This window comes from Lotus japonicus, chromosome 2 (assembly GCF_012489685.1).
Source record: "Lotus japonicus ecotype B-129 chromosome 2, LjGifu_v1.2".
Lineage (NCBI taxonomy): Eukaryota > Viridiplantae > Streptophyta > Magnoliopsida > Fabales > Fabaceae > Lotus > Lotus japonicus.
In genome coordinates this window covers 70,940,160-70,957,908 of record NC_080042.1, presented here as the reverse complement: position 1 = coordinate 70,957,908, position 17,749 = coordinate 70,940,160, and the positions used below count along the sequence as shown (strand labels likewise).

General features: G+C 37.0%; 2 protein-coding genes across 3 annotated transcripts; one reads left to right on the top strand and one right to left on the bottom strand.

Moving 5' to 3' along the window:
* Positions 1-1,112: 1,112 nt before the first annotated feature.
* On the bottom strand, positions 1,113-3,189 carry LOC130735626 (xyloglucan O-acetyltransferase 1-like). Of its 2 annotated transcripts, none has more exons than XM_057587552.1 (2): positions 2,947-3,189; positions 1,113-2,557 (listed from the first exon to the last, which is right to left on the bottom strand). In XM_057587552.1, the coding sequence occupies exons 1-2, from the start codon at positions 3,110-3,112 to the stop codon at positions 1,458-1,460; spliced, it is 1,266 nt and encodes a 421-aa protein (XP_057443535.1). In that variant the 5' UTR covers positions 3,113-3,189; the 3' UTR covers positions 1,113-1,457. The 2 variants fall into 2 exon arrangements, with proteins under 2 accessions (XP_057443535.1, XP_057443536.1); XM_057587553.1 differs by lacking the exon at positions 2,947-3,189 and having other exon boundaries at positions 1,113-2,146; positions 2,362-2,493.
* Positions 3,190-10,788: 7,599 nt separating this feature from the next.
* LOC130739213 (universal stress protein A-like protein) lies at positions 10,789-13,205 on the top strand. Its single transcript, XM_057591459.1, has 4 exons — positions 10,789-11,029; positions 12,386-12,507; positions 12,672-12,790; positions 12,900-13,205. Exons 1-4 carry the CDS (start codon positions 10,855-10,857, stop codon positions 13,006-13,008), a joined length of 525 nt encoding a protein of 174 aa, XP_057447442.1. The 5' UTR covers positions 10,789-10,854; the 3' UTR covers positions 13,009-13,205.
* The last annotated feature ends 4,544 nt before the right edge of the window (positions 13,206-17,749 follow it).

Here is a 17,749-nt window from a genome sequence, read left to right as displayed (position 1 = left end):
GGATGTCCGTATGATGAGTCAATGAGGCACCTTGTCAAAGTGATGTACAAGGCAGAAAAATGTTTGGTCCATGACAAGACAACCCAAAACTCACTATCTGTAATTGGGCCCATGCCAAATTGTCCTACACTCTTTTGATCTTTACATGTGAATGAAAGCATTTAAAATGTTGGTCTGGGTGTTTTTGCCGACGTTAATAGTTGTTTTTCTTGTAGTGGGATATCATGACCCCAAGGTCGTGATATTTTCTAAAAGACTAAATATACTCCATTAACATAAAAATGAATTTTTATAAGCTTGTAATTTAAAGGCATGGTATAAGGAATAGTTTGATTCTCACTATTAGGCATTATAGTATAAGATTATACAATATATGGTCAATATATGGCTAGTTTCTTTGTGTTTCTTGGGGCTCTCTCCCCTTATTGCAAAAAAAAAAACAATATATGGTTAATGGTTAAATTAGTCCCAGAGTTTGTAAGCGAGTTTGATTTTAGTCTTTTTAAGGATAAATGACATTTAAACGATATGATAAGTTAAAAAGTGTATGACCAAACGCTACATAATATTATTTTTTTTATCAAACCTTATCCTATTAAGTCTAATACACGACACTACATGCCAAACGGGCCCTAAAAAATATATGAAACATGTGTAATTTTTTTATGTGCTCCAACATAGATAAGTAAAATAAACGAAGGGTAGCTAATGTTCTAACTTAGAGGGTTGTTATTTCTTTTAATCACTAAAATGTTTTTAAAAACTAAAATGTTTTTAAAACTCATAATTATGTATGACAATATAACATTTTTTATATTAAACAATTACATATAGACTTTATACATATACGATATTACGTACCAAATGGGCCATAGAAAAATGTTCGAAACATGAGTAATCTTTTATCTGCTCCAATATAGATAAGTAAAATAAACGAAGGGTAGCTCATGTTCTAACTTAAAGGGTTTTTTTTTCTTTTTAATCACTAAAATGTTTCTAAGACACATTATTATCTATGAAAATATAACATTTATTGCACTAGAATGTTAATTTTGAAACACATTATTATCAGTCATGACAGTACAATTACTAGACTAAACGAGGGGAGAAGTTTAGTGTTATGTAAAAGATTAGAGGGCTGTGTTGCCCTCTCCTTCTTAATCATTACGATATTAATTCAAAACTCATTTACGTATCATGAGTACATACATTTATCACTTATTGATCAATTATGAGAAATTCATAAATTAAGAGTACTTATACACGGACATGCATATTTTCTTCACACTTTTTCGACACATAAAGTTATGGTTTTAGACTGACACTAAAGTTTGTGACAGTTGAAAACTCCCGCTAAATCATATGTCGCAAAAATTTGTGTGTCCATGAATTGTATCCGATAAATTACTTATTAACAAGGATTGAATGACTCACTCCTCTCTCCTTAGCTATTGATCTCACTTCTTCATCATCTCAAGAAAAATTTCATTCCACGTGTCTATAGGCCCTGGCAAGCACCAGTGAATACAATCATTCTGCACAATCTTGACCCCTTTAGCAAATGGGAATGGAATCCTATAAGCAGCGGGATGTCCATCTGGTCTCATTAATGCTAACATGGTTACATCTAGTACCTCAAACCTAAACCCTCCAAATTTTAATTTGGTGGCCTTTTCCTTAGCAATTTGCAACTCTTCTATTCCAATATTTCTAATCTCAGCATCTCTTTGTTCAAGTTGTTTCTCCCCTTTTTCATAAGGCTTAGTCTTTGAACAAGTACCACCCTTATTCCAAGCACCACCTTCAAAATGAATAGGTGCGGATGTTCTCACAATGACACCACCACCTCCAATATTTCCTTTAGCTTCTACTTTCTTCCTCTCAATTATGCTATTAAGAGCAGTCTTCAAAGCCTTTCTTATTGGAATATAATAACCAATGTCCGTGCAATTGAGACCATGACAGTTTAGGCAACCTAGAACTGAGCCACTCTCATAGTAAATTGCAGGAATGTCAGAAAACCAATGCCCAAATCCAAGCACAATCAAGTCCATTTGATCAATATCCTTTGCCCACTCCTCATCAACATGATCCAAATACATTGTATTATGACGTGGTCCGGGCCCTTTTAGGACTCTTTCAACACCTTGCACCAGAAAAGGGGACCAATATAATGATAAGGTTGCATTGTGAGAAGAGAAATGCCACCGACCATAACCTTTATGCATGGGGGTATGTTCAGGTGTAGAAGCAGTGGACAACATGCAAAGAAGTGACTCTAATTGGTTTCTAGCTAGAGAATCCCCAACAAAAGCTATGTGTTTATTCTTAAATAGTTGGAGAAAAGTGTTGGGATCAAACCTTGGAAGATTACAACTTGTAGGCTTCCATCTCCAGTAAAGGTATTCCGAGTCAGGCCTACCATTAGCGACGCAATTCTGACCTTTTTGGATCGTACCACCACAGGTTGTAGCATTGTATAAAGGATCTCTCTTGTCAGGAACCCAATTGCCATTAAAGTAGTCACATTGTTCCTTGTAGGCTTTGTCCTTTTGATCTGTCAATAAAATTTATATCATGTTATTTCCATCTGATTTGAAGTCGAGAGAAACCCGCACACTATTAACATTCAATCGATATATCCTAGTTTTAGCTGTAAAAAACATCCAATAATGTATTAAGTTAGAAAAACACTTCTACGGACAAACCATAAATACATTCCGGTAACTAAATTTTGGTATGTACATATTTCTTAAAATTACATTATGTATTTTAATGTCATAATGTATTTCAAAAATTCAATTTACGAATTAGTTCCTAGAAGTGTTTTTTTTTTGGCATTGCCATCCTTGGTGGTCCAGAATCGCTAAAGAAACTCGTATGTTGATTGAGTGTTTATATCACGACCGATAATATTTATTAAAAAACAAAACTTTACATATATACCTGAATAAGGAGGAGGAGAAAGAGAGAAGTGGTAGGTGATATAGCTGAAGTGAGGATGCTGAACGTAAAAGTATAAACAAAGCAGTGCTAGGAATGTGCAGGGAATTATAAGTCTCCAGGTGAGGGAGAACGATTGGAATTTATATGATGTTGCACTACTTTTCATTTTGTGTTTGGTATTGTGGTGTGAGGGGAAGAGAACCTCTTTCTGAAGGGGGTAGTGGTTAAGAATAAGAATAGGAAGAAGAAGAAGAGAGTATTTAATTTGCTTGTTAAGGTGATCAGTGTAAGTGAAGAAAGTAAGACACAAAGTACGCTGCACTTCAAATATTATTGCGTGTAAAGAAAAAAGTCTCCACCATGAGTACGCCGCACTTCAACCAATACAGAGCTGCTCATATTGCCGGCCATTCATTAAACAATGTCGATAAACTATTGAGTCAACTCCCATCACAAAAAATAGCTCTTAAAATTTAGGTTACAGTCAAGCATACAAAAATCTAGAGACACTCACGAACTCATATTATATCACTTTATATCTTGTGTCATTATATATCACATTTATTATTATTATTTTCATTTCTCACTTCGGTGTCTCTTAAGTGTATAATGATGTCTAGGTATAACTTTTCCTTAATTTATAAGCGGGAGTTCCGCTTGTCTATATAACCATTTGTCGGCCATAGTTTTTTGTTCGCTTGCACTAATTACTCTCACAAGTCATAACTCACTTTGGTTGTGTTTGATTTTTAGTTTGGAAGTCTGTTTGGAGTATTGGAATTCGAGATCACACATTCCAATGCTCCAAACATGAAAGAAGCTTTAGACCTCAGTTAGGTGAAAACACTTTCAAACTGAAAACCATTCAGACACTATATTTCCTCAAAATCAAGGGTGTTGTTCTTTTCTATATATACCCTTTCACAATGAAAATGAGAGGGTTCGAAAACTTTCAATTCATTATTTATTTAGATTATAAAAAACTAAATTACAAATTATAAAGTGTATTATAGAAGAAATTATGACAAATTAAAACTAGACTAGTGTTTCATACCCGTGCGTTGCACAGTTAAATTTATCATTATATTTGAAATACCAATTAACACTTTAATTATTAGAAAATTATGTTACTAAGAATAATGAAAGTACAATAATAATAATAATAAGATGTAAATGTAAAGATGCTGACATATAAAAAGATTAATTGCACATCATATATCAATTTAATAAATATAAAGATGCTGACATATAAAAAGATTAATTGGCCAAAATCTTTGTTTCTTCACATGTCCGGTATAAATGATTTTTTCTTACCCTGCACAAAGGGTATTTTTCTTGTATTTTTAAATATGTATCAATATGTAAATAAATTTTCTACTAAAATTATTTTAAAAATTAAGAAATATGCACTTAAATTATATGAAAATGTATTTTTCAATTAGTTCTAACATGAAAGTATTTTCATGTAAAATGTTACTTCCCGTGGGAGATTTTTACCTTGTAATTGATTTTTACCTTGTAATTTGATTGGGGAGGAGTAGACTATTTTGTTATGTAATGCACTTTAACATGATATTATTGTGTTGTATAGTATATAAATTATATCAAAACTTACTTCTCTATTATATTTAATAGAGAGATTGTCCCAATATTATGATGCATCACCAACTAATAAACTTGAAAAAAAAAGAGCAAAGTTATTCTAACATAAAAACACAGTTCACTGAAGATTTGTCTTTTAATCAGATCGTCTGGATTAAATACAAAATATGATACAAAATCTTCTATATTCTACAACTAAAAGAAACTACTCACTACAAATACCATAACAACTTTTCTTTGGACTTTGAGATGGGATCAATCCCCAATTCTCCCAAAACTCTCTTTCACCCGACATAAAGTTAGCTGATGAAAGATCCAACCCAAGGACAATGATGATGAAAGCATTTAAAAATTATCATAATATATACTTGACCACACTCAACTTCCTTAATGCAAGGCAACCGCAATTGAGGAGATAGACTCATAGAAGAACCAACATCTACACTTCTACTGCCAAGGAGTCCATATACACAATCCCATCGCATAGCAAGCTGAGAGGAAAAAGACACACAAAAAATCATTCTAATAAAACCGAATACATTAAAGGCCTCAATAAACTCCACATTACTGAAACCTTTATGGGCCAAGGTCAACTTGATTCACCAAAGCCTCGAGAAATATGCAATGTGGAAAGTAAAAGGAGAGTAAGATTGCTTAACAATGTCATGACATAAAATTTGATCAGAAAATCGGAATCATCAAACCACAGCACAACCTAGAAAGGCTTTAAAGTACAATATGCTTCCAAATCTATGTCCACTGGAATTGATGAGGTGCCTTTTGTTTCTAACATTCAGCAGTAAAAGGCACACTCAAGTAAATTGCTTTCTTTCCAAGATCTTTTGCTGCCTTCTTTGTGTATGTGCTTCCAAAGGTATTCTACAAATCAACCCCAGAATTGTACTCCCTCTAACCTAACATGGACCTACATTTAAGAGCAGGTTTCAAAATCCAGCTATTTAGCCCCGCTGGAAGAACATAACCTATAACTACCATTAAAAGGATCAACTTCTTAATATAATATCAAATGAATCCACACTGTCTCAAGCTTTATGTGCGCAAGTGTAAGTGGAAATGCTACATCCATGAATTACTAATACTTCTATGGATTCCTAAAAAAACAAAAACTAAAGAAACTAAAAAGATGCCCAGGGTTGCTTGGAATACTCCCATTCCCGCTATCTAACAACCTATTTGAAGGTGTTAAACAATTGCTTCTCAGGGCATACAGCTAACAGAAAATTAAAATGAGAAACAAATCTTTTGCCATCAGCTATAATGTTTGCAATTAAAGGATAAATCTCATCCCCATTAAAAACTTTGATAACTTTATGTGAATCAGTTTCCACCATGATGAAGTCCAAATTCCATTATAGAGCTTGATTTTGAAAACTCAATCATGCAACCACAAAGAGAAAAGAGAAATGATTTTGTACCTATTCAATGAAGCATAATTATCTTATAACAATGAAGAAAAAATTGATACACAAATGAAAAGAAAAACTGATAAGAAAATAAGCATAAGCAATGGCAGGTAAGTTCAACCTGTCAATGAAACTGAAATCTAGTCAATGGCAGGTAAGTTCATTTGCTTCTTTTGATCATATTTCGAAGCAGCACAAACATTGTTAGGGTGAGCACACCAGCCACCAACTGTCTCAAATGAACTCCCATTTCTTGGATCTTCTCCTTCAACAACACTTGTGCTCTGCCCAGTGTTTCTCTCTTGTTTGCAATTTACTTATGCTCAGCCCAGAATTAGATTGATAAATCAAGTCCAAAAAAATTATATACAAAACTCAAACAATTAATAAGCCTACATGCATCATTACAAACTTGAAAAGAAATATAATGAATGATTAAAAATAAAAGAGATCTTTGTTACCAAATATCTGAGTTGAAGCCATAGGGAAAATCAGCAAGCAGCTCCAAGCACCTGTAACTTGAGGTCTCCACAATCTAGGATGAATCTCACAAATGAAGTAATCACAATCTAGAGGGGAAAAAACTTATAATTTTTTTTCACATCGAACCTGAATCAAAAACTCACCACTCACACAAACTCAGATTCTTCTTTCTTCTCTTCTCAATTATTAGGTTCCTCAAGTTTCTTCTCATTCGGATTCTCTTCCTCCTACTCAGAAAAGAACAAAGAAATAAAATGAAAGCAGAAAATAAGAATCCAAATCAATAATGATAATCCAAAGTAAGAAGAGAAATTTTGAATAAATTCTTACCAACCCTATCCAAGCAAAGCCCACCATTTTGTTTTGTCTAATAAATTTCCCTTTCATTGTCTATCAAGGATGCCTCCAGACAATTCGAATAAACAAAGAAAAATCTTCTTTGGCTCAAAGCGTCGCTGTCAAATGAATGGCATTAAGAAAATTAACATGAAGGTTAACCTGAACTCCAATAGTGTTCGGCGACGGCGAATCGGAAGGCGAACAAATGAAGTAATCGAAGTAATGCCCATCAGACAAATTCGACGTAATGCTCTGTAGACGGCTATAGTTCAGGTCTTTGAGAAGGAGAGGATGCTAACCGACCGCATCCCCACCGGATCTAGAATACATGAATAAGAAAACAGGGGAAGGGTAGAGAAAGGGTTTCTTACCCGACATGGTCATCTGTGCAACAACGACGCCTGGAGGAGTCCTAAACCGATGAGCAGTCACGATGGTTGGGCTGCGAGGAGAGGGCTTCTGGCGGCACAGGGTTTTCAATGAGAAGAGTTGAGAGGAGAATGTTGAACAGTAAGTTTCTCGGACCTTGCGTTAGTCAACTTTCCCTGAATGAAAAACACATGGTAATAAGTTTCAGTCTTTCACTATTTACGGCAAGTGGAGGTGAAGGCAGGAGGCTTAGCAGAGCGACAAAGAGTGCTTTAAGAAAAATTTATAAAAAGTACTACCTCCGGTCCTATTTATAAGCAAAAAAAAAATTAACATAGTTTAAGAAATGTAGTTAAACTAGATAAAATGCATTAAATTTGTCTTGGATCAAAATAAACTTCCAAAATTACCCTTTGTTATTAGTATTGGAAAGTGGGAAAGAGAGAATAATTAATGAGACACATTTTACAAGTTAGAATTAATAAAGGTATCATTGTAAAAAATTAATTAATATAGCTCTAACTTTCATTTGGTTCTTATAAAAATGACCAAGATTTTTCTTCTCTTTCATGCTTATAAATAGGACCGGAGGGAGTACTAAATAAATATAGATAAAAACTGCAAAAATCTAGAAAATCACAAGAAAAACTCATAAAATCCTAAATGAATTAAAAATCCGAAAATTCAATAAAAATTTATTAATACTCTAAAAATAAATCAAAAATAAATTAAGATAAAATTAAGAAATAAACAGCCTAAATCCTAATTAAATCTAAAATTTAAAAATAAATTCTAGTTTTTATCTATCTTTAATTAGTACATTTTTAAATTTTAGATTTGATTAGGATTTAGGTTGTTTATTTCTTGATTTTTTCTTAATTTATCTTATTTTTATTTAATGTTAATTCCAGAAAAAAGGATCTGATATGATGCTGAGGGTCCACAGAGCTACCATGGACACACAAAGATTTGATGGTTGTTAGGTGAATTTTGCCGAGTTTCTCATTAGCTGCGGACTGCGGTTGTTTCTATATTGTTTCCATTTATCACCTAAGAGAAGTGTGTTTACTTAAATTTTCAAACTCATGTAAGAATGTAACAGAATGGGAATTTAATCAGGGATCGTTAGGTTAGTTAGATGTTATTATAGTAGTTACTTAGTACTAAGATGAGATGAGCTATAAATAGAGGGAAATTAAATTAGAGCGACGCATTATGTAGCATTATATATCTCTCATTATGTATGTTCTTTAGTACTAACAAACAACTAATAAAAAAGTCAGATATATTTCATAAATTTTGTAGGTACCCTGCAATATTGACTCAAACTTGGATGACTTGGTATAAACACAAAATGATGTTATACTTTATGGAAAAATTTAATATGGACCACTTTTCGGTGGTGCAAAGTTGCACCACTCACCTTTTGATTCGGTAGCAGGTTTTATTCTATTTTCCTTTTTTTCAAAATTAAAATATTTAATATATTTAAGTAAATTAATTACCCTAATCTTCTCCCCTTTTCTCTCTCTCTCTCTCAAAGCTTCAACCTTTTCTTTTCTATACTCTTGAATCTGTTCCTGTAATTTACTTGCACTCCACCCTCTTCAATTCTAGTTCCTCAGCCTCTCGCGTTTTCCTCCGCAGCCTCTCCTCCAACTCATCAATTCTCCCCAAAAGCGACGTCGTTTCACTCTCGCAGCGTTCCAATTTCACAATCGCGGATTTCCTCTTCTCCTCGCTGGCTCTCAGTGACAACTCCTTGGATCGAACGAGCTCCGTCAGCGTCTTGTGCAGCGCCATATGCCTTCATCGACCTCGCGCTCCAGCTCCTCGATGCGACGGCGTTTGGAGTCGGAGTGCTTTGAAGTGGATTGGAAGTGCGGGTAGATCTGGGAGCAGAAAACCCACACCCACCAAGATCATCTTCATCACCGACACCTCTGTTTTCTTCTTCTCTCGGTTGATGGGTTGATGCAAGATTGCAAGGTCTGGGTATGGTTCAGATCTGAGAACCAAGAACCGCCGCATGCAACCATAGCTCGCGGTTGAGGGGTCAGTTTTGAGGTCGAAGAAGGCTTTTTTTCCATGGTTGCTTGGTCTGAGATGCATCTGCAACCCTGGAGACGCCGCATCACCATCACAAACCCCCTCTCACCGGATCCACTGTGACTTGCTGGTTTTCCCACCTCTTCATCACGCCTTTGCCGTTACTGAGGTGATGGGTGTTGGTTGGGCGGTGGATGATCGATTTTGCTGCTCCTGGGAACAAGATCTGGTTTTTTCTCTGCAACTCAGATCTGGTTCTCCATTCCCCTGGTCTGAGTTCAGGTGAGTGAGGAGAGGGAGGAGATCAGGGCCAAAGGGTGAGATGGGAGTTTCTGATGTCTGTTGTTGATGGGTTGGAGGGCCACTGAGAAACCCACCACACACGACGAAGATGGTTGTGTGGTGGTCGGAGAAGAGGTTGGGGGAGGGAGGTTAGTTACAGAGGCTGGGTAGAAGGTAGAAGATGAAGAGGAGAGAGGAGAGATTACGAGGAATTAGGTTTTAATTAACTTAATTAAAATTATTACAAATTAATTATTGTGATTAATAAATATGTATTTTTTTTTTTAAAAAACCGGGTAACCTACAATAGCATGTTAAAAAGGGGGTGGTGCAACTATAGACCACCAAAAAGTGGTCCATAGTAAACGCGTCCATACTTTATGATTTATCTTTCACAATCCTGATTTGTGCTACTATCACACCATTTTTTTCTAAGATTACTATGTGTTTCTGAATGCTTTATTGACGATTTCTTATATCTATGCTTTGTGCTATTGACTTCATGTTTATGAAGAACGTGAAACGATTTTTTGTTGATCTGCACCAACCTTAGTTTGTTTTACTGTGTGAAAATGAACTCGCATAATCACGTTCATAAATAATCTTTTCTATTTTTTCACTGTAGATTAAATCAGCTATTGTTTATTAGCCATCGTTAAACCATCCCCAGATATGTTTTGCAGAATTTGAGATTTGGTTAAACGATATTTTTATACATCGGAAAGATAAATTGCACTCGTTAGGAATCGATCCCTGGACCCTACCCAACCCATATGCCCCACAGCTTCTACCACTTGAGCTATCCTACGGGGACACGAATCTCAGTTTAAGATTTTTTGTCCACTTTGCTCATCATTTCCTACTCTTCTATTTTATTGTTTATTACATTTTTAACAACCAATGTATTGATTGATGTATCAAATTCAAGAGATATATTCTCAGTGTAACGCTTGGGTATAAAACACTAGTTCTGAAAAAACAAAAAATAAAAATTTGAATAAGGGAGTGAGTTGGGCTCACATTTTGAGAGTAGGTGTCAAGGGTAACGTTTTGGGCCTTTTGAGTTTTCCTGACTGCAATAAACTACAAAAATCAAAAGAACGCAATTAAAACGGCACCGCAGAAGCAAACAAAATTGTCGTTTTATATTTTTCTCAATTTTTGGGGTTAACGCAAAACGACACGACCTAGTTCGAAACGAAAGCCACGTGCGCAGTTTAGCAAATGACAGGGATTGTGGTATCATGCGCGCGGGGTCGCGGGGATATAAATACGCTCTAGTGTTCACGCCGTTCAAAACTCAAAAATCAAAACAGAGCGAGCGAGTTAGTTTGACTCGGGAGAATCGACTCAGTGAGTGATGGCGAGTGTGACTCGGATAATGCTGGGAGTGAACGAGTCAAGCTTGAAGGGTTACCCTCACCCTTCCATTAGCAGCAAAGGCGCTTTCGAGTGGACCATCAACAAGATCGTTCGCAACAACGTCACTGCTTTCAACCTTCTCTTTGTCCATGTTCAAGTTCCTGATGAAGATGGTGCGTTCTTCATCTCTCGCTTTCGTTTGTTTTACGATTTGAGTGTTTTTTAGTTCAATTTAATATTCGTATTTGAATTCTCCTATGAAAATGGTGCAATTGAAAACCTGGAATTTCTGTTATGGGTTCGAATGATTGAAATTGGTTAATTGAGTTGAAGCGTATTTGCTTCTTGAATGATTGGTTATGCCGTGTTTGGAATATTCAAATTCGTTATTGTTTGTACAAGGTAACGAGAGATATACAAATTTTAAGAGAAACTTTCTCTTGGTAACTAACTGTATATAGGATTTGAAGCTTATTTTGAGAGCATAGGCATGAGATGATCCATGTGAGAATGATGACATTGTGCAGATAGAGTTTGTCTGGTGTGAATGTGATTATGGCCCTGTTTGGAAGAGATTATCTGATAGCATAAGCTCTTATGCCAGTGTTTGGGAGAGCTTATGCAAACAGCTTATGCCCTACTATAAGTTGTTTTGAGCTTATTTTCATAAGCTACTCAAGATAGCTTATTAAAAAGAGCTTATGCTTATATATAGCTTATTTTTTATTTATTTCAATAAAAAATTTAAAATAGCTTATGAATAAGCGCTTATGGTCCATAAGTGCTTAATTAAGCTGTATTTTCAAGCAGGGCCTATCATTGTTATGAATATATAGCTTTTTTAGTCTTTGAAGCTGCAAATAATAACATGACCTGACTTGGAGAATTTATTGACCCTTTGTCTAGAAACTTCTAAGGGGAAGTATGTCTATTTCAGATAAGATGCTCTCATGTGAAATATTCTCTCATGTTGCCTCATATTGAAACTTTGTGTTTGTGTGTCTCTCTCATACATACCTAATAGGTATAGGTTTACATAGGTATAGATGTGACCCTTTATATGTTTATGAAGATAGAGATAGACACATTGTTTTACTTGATAGTCTAGTGTGACATTAGAGGATCCCAATCTGTACATTTCTCTGTTAAAAGCTTGTTATCATGTTAGGTAACAGCCTACCTTGGCTGATTGACCCTGCAGCTAATCTATTGAGGCATTTATAGATTTAGGGTCACTAACTTTAGTCTTTGAAAAAATGTAATTACCATGCACAAGTGCAAACGAATATTAGCATATGCACTATATACAATAAGTGAATGAAACTCTTCTTATGAATTGTGATGAAAATTCATTCACGTTACGGCCAACTTGTATCCAAATACACCCTAAATTTGTTGCTTTATAGGACAGAAATGTTGATTTGTATAAGACTAAAATGAATCACCTCAAATCTTTAAAGATAGAAAGGAATATTTCCTCTAAAAGAAACTACAATCTAATGGCAGTTCTTGTTTTCTATTTCTGCTAGGTTATGATGACATGGATAGCATCTATGCTACAGCTGAAGATTTTAAGAACATGAAGGAGAGAGAAAGAATTAGAGGGATTCATCTTCTGGAATACTTTATCAAGAGGTGTAATGAAATTGGGGTAATAGTTTTTCTGTTCTATGTCTACATGCTCTATCCCTTCCTCCTCTTTTCTTGTGGCTTTCATTACCTCCTTTCTGATTAGGTTTAGAAGTTTCTATTCTGTCTTCCCAGTGATTTGTAAAGTACCCTCTCTTACAAGATTGAACACATATATATTTGTAGGTGGCATGTCAAGGATGGATAAGGCATGGTGATCCCAAAGAAGTAATCTGTCATGAGGTGAAACGACAACGACCAGATTTTCTAATTGTGGGCAGCAGAGGTCTTGGGCCTTTCCAAAAGTATGCATCTGTTCACTTTCTCTGTTAATTGCTTGAAATTTAAGATTTGCACATTTAATTTACCCTTCAAATATGTTGCTAAGGTATTCTGGTGAATCGTGATGTGTAGGGTTTTTGTTGGCACTGTTAGCGAATTCTGCTGGAAGCATGCTGAATGCCCTGTCCTTTCTATCAAACGCACTGCTGATGAAACTCCACAGGACCCTGTTGATGATTGATATTTGGCTATGCACAGGAGGTTGGGGATAGATTCCCTATGTTGGTTGTTGAACTAAGAAAAATAAATAAAATTTGAATGTGATTAAGACTAGTCGATATGGAGATTGTAAGACCCTTATTTTATTAGTATGATTATTATTATTTGAGATGAATAATAATTGTGAAATTCTAGTGAAGAATGTGTTTGTTTGATTGATGACGTATGTGGAATTTATTATTTTGAGATGAATGAGATTGAGTTTTATTATAAAAGAAGAGGGATATGTTTATTTATTTATTTATTTCAGTTTTTATTTAATAAAAATTGAATAATTGATTTAATTTCAATTAAGCATGTGAAGGAAAGAAAAAGGGTTTTGGAAACCCTAATTTTGGGTGTGGTCGCCATTTGGGGGTTTTGCTTTGATTTTTATTCTCTTTTAATTAGTAATTAATAAAATTAATTAGTTGGGTTTGGGCTTGGGTTAGAATTGAAAAAAAAAAAACCCTAAGCATCCTAAGAGTGTAACCGTCGACTATTGTGATGGAGTGTGGGAAGTTTTTTTTTTTTTCTTTCACAAAACTGATTTTGGAGAGCTAACCTTCTTCTGTTTTCTCCTTAGAACTTCAGAAAAGAGAAAAGAAAGAAAATTGAGAGAAAAGAAAGAGAGGGCTACGTGAAAAAGAGAGAGATTGCGTGAGAAAGGGAGAGGAAACAAGGAGAAGAAGAAAAGTTGGTGAAGAAGATCAAAGGGAAGAGGGAGAACTCGAGCAAGGTGGAAGCAAGGACCATCCACTTCATCTTTTCATCCTCTTTTCATATTCCAAAGACTAAAGGTGAGGGCTGATCTAGTACGGGTAGAGTCTAGGTATTATATGATGAAAATACCATGATTTTATATGAAAAAGATGTGAGTTTGGGTGAGTTATGCCATGTGGGATTTATTTGCATGATGGGCGACTCTCTTTATGCATGAATATTATGTGAAGTTTATGTTTTTGCCATGCTCCTTACGTGATGCTATGATTCTATGATAATCACATGTCAAAAGTTGCTATTTTTCACTATTTTGCATAGATCTGACTTGTGTTGTATAACATGCACTATATCTGAATAGTTGATGATATTTTTATCGTGAAACCTTGCTGGATTTTGGCTTGAGGAACTCGATCCAACAAGATCAAAAATTTTGGAAACCCTAGGCTTAAGATAGGCCACGGCCGAACCCTATTTTGGGGGTTTCGGCGGATTTTTCTTATTTCTTTTATCTATGTGTTAGTCTGATGATTTGGTGCTGAATTTAGTATTGAGATTATGAGAACATGAATATGTGGTAGATGATGATGGTTGGCCGAACCCTATGCTCTCTAGGGATGAGGCGCTTGTCTTGTTTACTTGATGAGAGATGTATGATGATTTGATGCTCTTGTGAGGAGAAGGGATCAAACCCTAGACCTCTTAGTATTATGCAATGTATGATGCCTTAATAGCTTACTTCTATAACTTGACCTTAGTAGTAAAGCCTAGAGAATGAGACTTCGCTTGCAAGTAGTATTGCATGGCTATAGTGCTAGAGTAGGCTATGGACCATGAGAACGATGGTGCCGTTAGAGACAAACAGTTACTTGCGCGCGAGGGAGAAATTTATGGATTGACTGTGTGGCCTCCATGTGATAACCCTGACTGAGTCACGGGTTAGGGATTGACTGTGTGGTCTCCCCGAGAATTGTGGGTTGACTGTGTGGTCCCCTCGAGATTGTTCATCTGCGGATGATCGTGATTGACCAAGGTGATGTGGTGGTTGTGTGATGGTCAGGTCGTTAGCCTAACTGAACTATTAGGTCGCTAACTGAGATGTGAAACTACAATTTCTATTATTCATGTGATATTATGTGATATGTGATTTACTTGTGCGTCTGGCATGAGATCTGACCCTCTACTATTTGTTATGTGTTTGTTCTGGGGGGGACATATGGTGCTGATCACGAGCACAGTTCGTTCCTGGGAGCTGACACGTCATGAAGAGGAGAAGGACGAGGCATGGGTTCCCGACTCACACCAGGTACGTCGCATCTACGTCGGCGGTGCCACACTTCGGGGCGACGACAAGGAAGGAGAGTGCATTGAGGTCCAAACGCTGGTGAACGGGAGGGTAAAGCTGTCATTTGCACCCCTCGTTTCCAAACTCCAAAGGACTTGGAATCTGAGACATCATATGTGCGAGCGTCTGAGGAGGAGCTGGATCCTTCCGAGGATATGGTGGTTGGTCAGGAGGAGCTACTAGTGGAGCCTAATGCACCACCGAAGCCAGACCCAGAGATCGACCTTGTCGAGCAGGTGGCTATGGATCATAGTGGTCATGCTGAGGACTCCGAGCAAATTCCAGAGGACATGGAAGAGGAGGAAGAGGCATGTTGAACCAGAAGAGGAACTTCCAGAGGTGATAGGCGATCCTTGGAACGAGGTTGCCCCATCTGATGACGAGCTGAGGTTTCGAAGCTTTACTGCTAGGGCAAGGCGACAGTTCGAGAGTGGTAGTGGTGGTATCTATCAGGGGTTGTTGGCTTACATGGGGGACATGTTCTTGGATGTTTAGGGTTGGGCTGAGTGGCTTGTACTTCTTCTTTTGGGTTGAGAGACCGAATGATACCGAACTTTCAGTTATTTTCTTTTCAGTTGGATAATTTCTTTCAAAGGATTGATGCAATCTTACATTGAGGTTCTTTTCAGACGATTACTTTTATTTTGCCATGGATTAATTTAATGTCGAGGTTTACGATGATATTTATTCCGCAAGTTAATTTGGTTAAGTTTTCAAGAGTTTCACAATAATTGAACATTTGTCATTAATTGAAGATTAATAATTGAATTGACGAAAATTCTTTGCGAAAATTGGTTATTTGGTTACCGTGTGACACTCGAGAAATCGGGGCGTTACAGAAATGTTCAGTGTAGGAAGTTCCTTTTGTTCCAGACAGTGTACTCTTAGAAGAGCAGTATCGATTGTACAAAGCTATATGTTTGATTTGTTTGTATGAGTTGAAGTATTGTATTGTTTGTGTGAGTTGAACTATTGTAATATCACTTACGACTATCATAGCATGAATTTTATTTTTGTGAGGCCAAAATCTTTTGGCACAGGAAAGATCGCAAGGTTATTCTTTTTTTTTTTGCAAGATTAGAAACTCTACATGACACTTTCATCTTAAAATTGTATTTATCTCTCTCCGCACTTACTAAATAGGTGAGGTGCTATGAAAAGAGAGATGGATACAAAATGACACTTATGTGAGACGATACAATTCTATTCCCATCAAAATAGGTAAGTATGCAACATGGAAAGGTATTGTGGAGAACAAGATTTCTCAGACTTTACTTTCTAAGAATGCACATTTCACTGATATTTTCATCGTATATGGCAAAACAGACAAATCATGTCCTATGAAGTAGGGACACACCTCGATAGGGGCATATCTGCATGGACGATGCAGGCACGACACTGACACATGTGCAACGTGTGTGAGAAATGTCTTGGACATTTGAGCCGACATAATGGCTGAACACATGTAAGAGAGGGACATCTGAAGTGTTATTAGTTTTTTTTTATACATCGGAAAAGTAAAAACAACAAAAAATGCCTAGGGCATCTTTTAGGATGATAACTTGGAGCTCAGGGTCAGGCGAGTTTACCATAGTGAAACCCAGAGCTGCTGAATTCACTTCCAGCGGTACCCAGCTGAGAAGAACCTGCCACGAGAGTTGCATCAGAGTTTTAATCTCATTAACCAGCATAAGCTGGTCTTGTGCGAGGGCCTGAGACCTGTTTTGGATTGCATTAGTAAGGGTTCTACAACTCGACTCACACTGCAGTTTGCGGACACCAAGATTCCACGCGAATTGCAAACCGTCACGCAGAGCAATGACTTCAGCAAGGAAAGCATCACCATGGGTTACTTTTATGCTGAAAACCTCTAACCCAATTACCCCTGTGATCACGAAGCAAACCCCCAGCTCCCATCATATTATCCTCCTCACAGTAACTTCCATCGACATTAAGCTTGACAAGATCTTGTTGGGGTGGTCTCCAACCAATACTCATCATTGGGCTTGCATCATCAACACCATCTGTTCGAAGGAAGCTAGTAATTTCACCATGCTCATGGCAAAGCTTCCTCCATGCAAAATCAACAGGCCACGGCTGGGGGTCCAAGCACATATTACACCACACTTCCAAACGTTCCACAGCCCAACAAGGAACTTCACGACATGATTGCTTCGAGCGTGGTATAAGATCCAGGCCTTGACATCTTGGGTCCAAAAATTCAGCCATCTCCAGACTCCTATCCTTCCCCAAAGCTCACGGGAATGAGGACAATCTCTCAGGGCATGGATGATGTCTTCCATATCTTCCGAACAGCGGGTACAAGCAGCAGAAGTAGCCATATGGCATCTAAATCGATTCGCATTAAGCGGGAGTGCATTCTAAAGACAAAACCAGACAAGCACTCGAATTTTTTCAGGCACAGGAAGCTTCTAAACCCACCTCCAATCTTCCCCTGGAACCACAGCCTGATGATGCTTATTACAGAGCCAGTCGTAGCCCTCACGCATTGAGTAGCAACCACTACTACTCCCTTCCCAAACCCATGAATCAACTGAATTGGGATTTAACTAGGGAGGAACTGTCGCAAGTAGAGCTGGGCGAATTGGCTCGCGCCCGCGGGCTGGCCCGCCTAACCCGCAGCCCGCGCGGGCTGTGG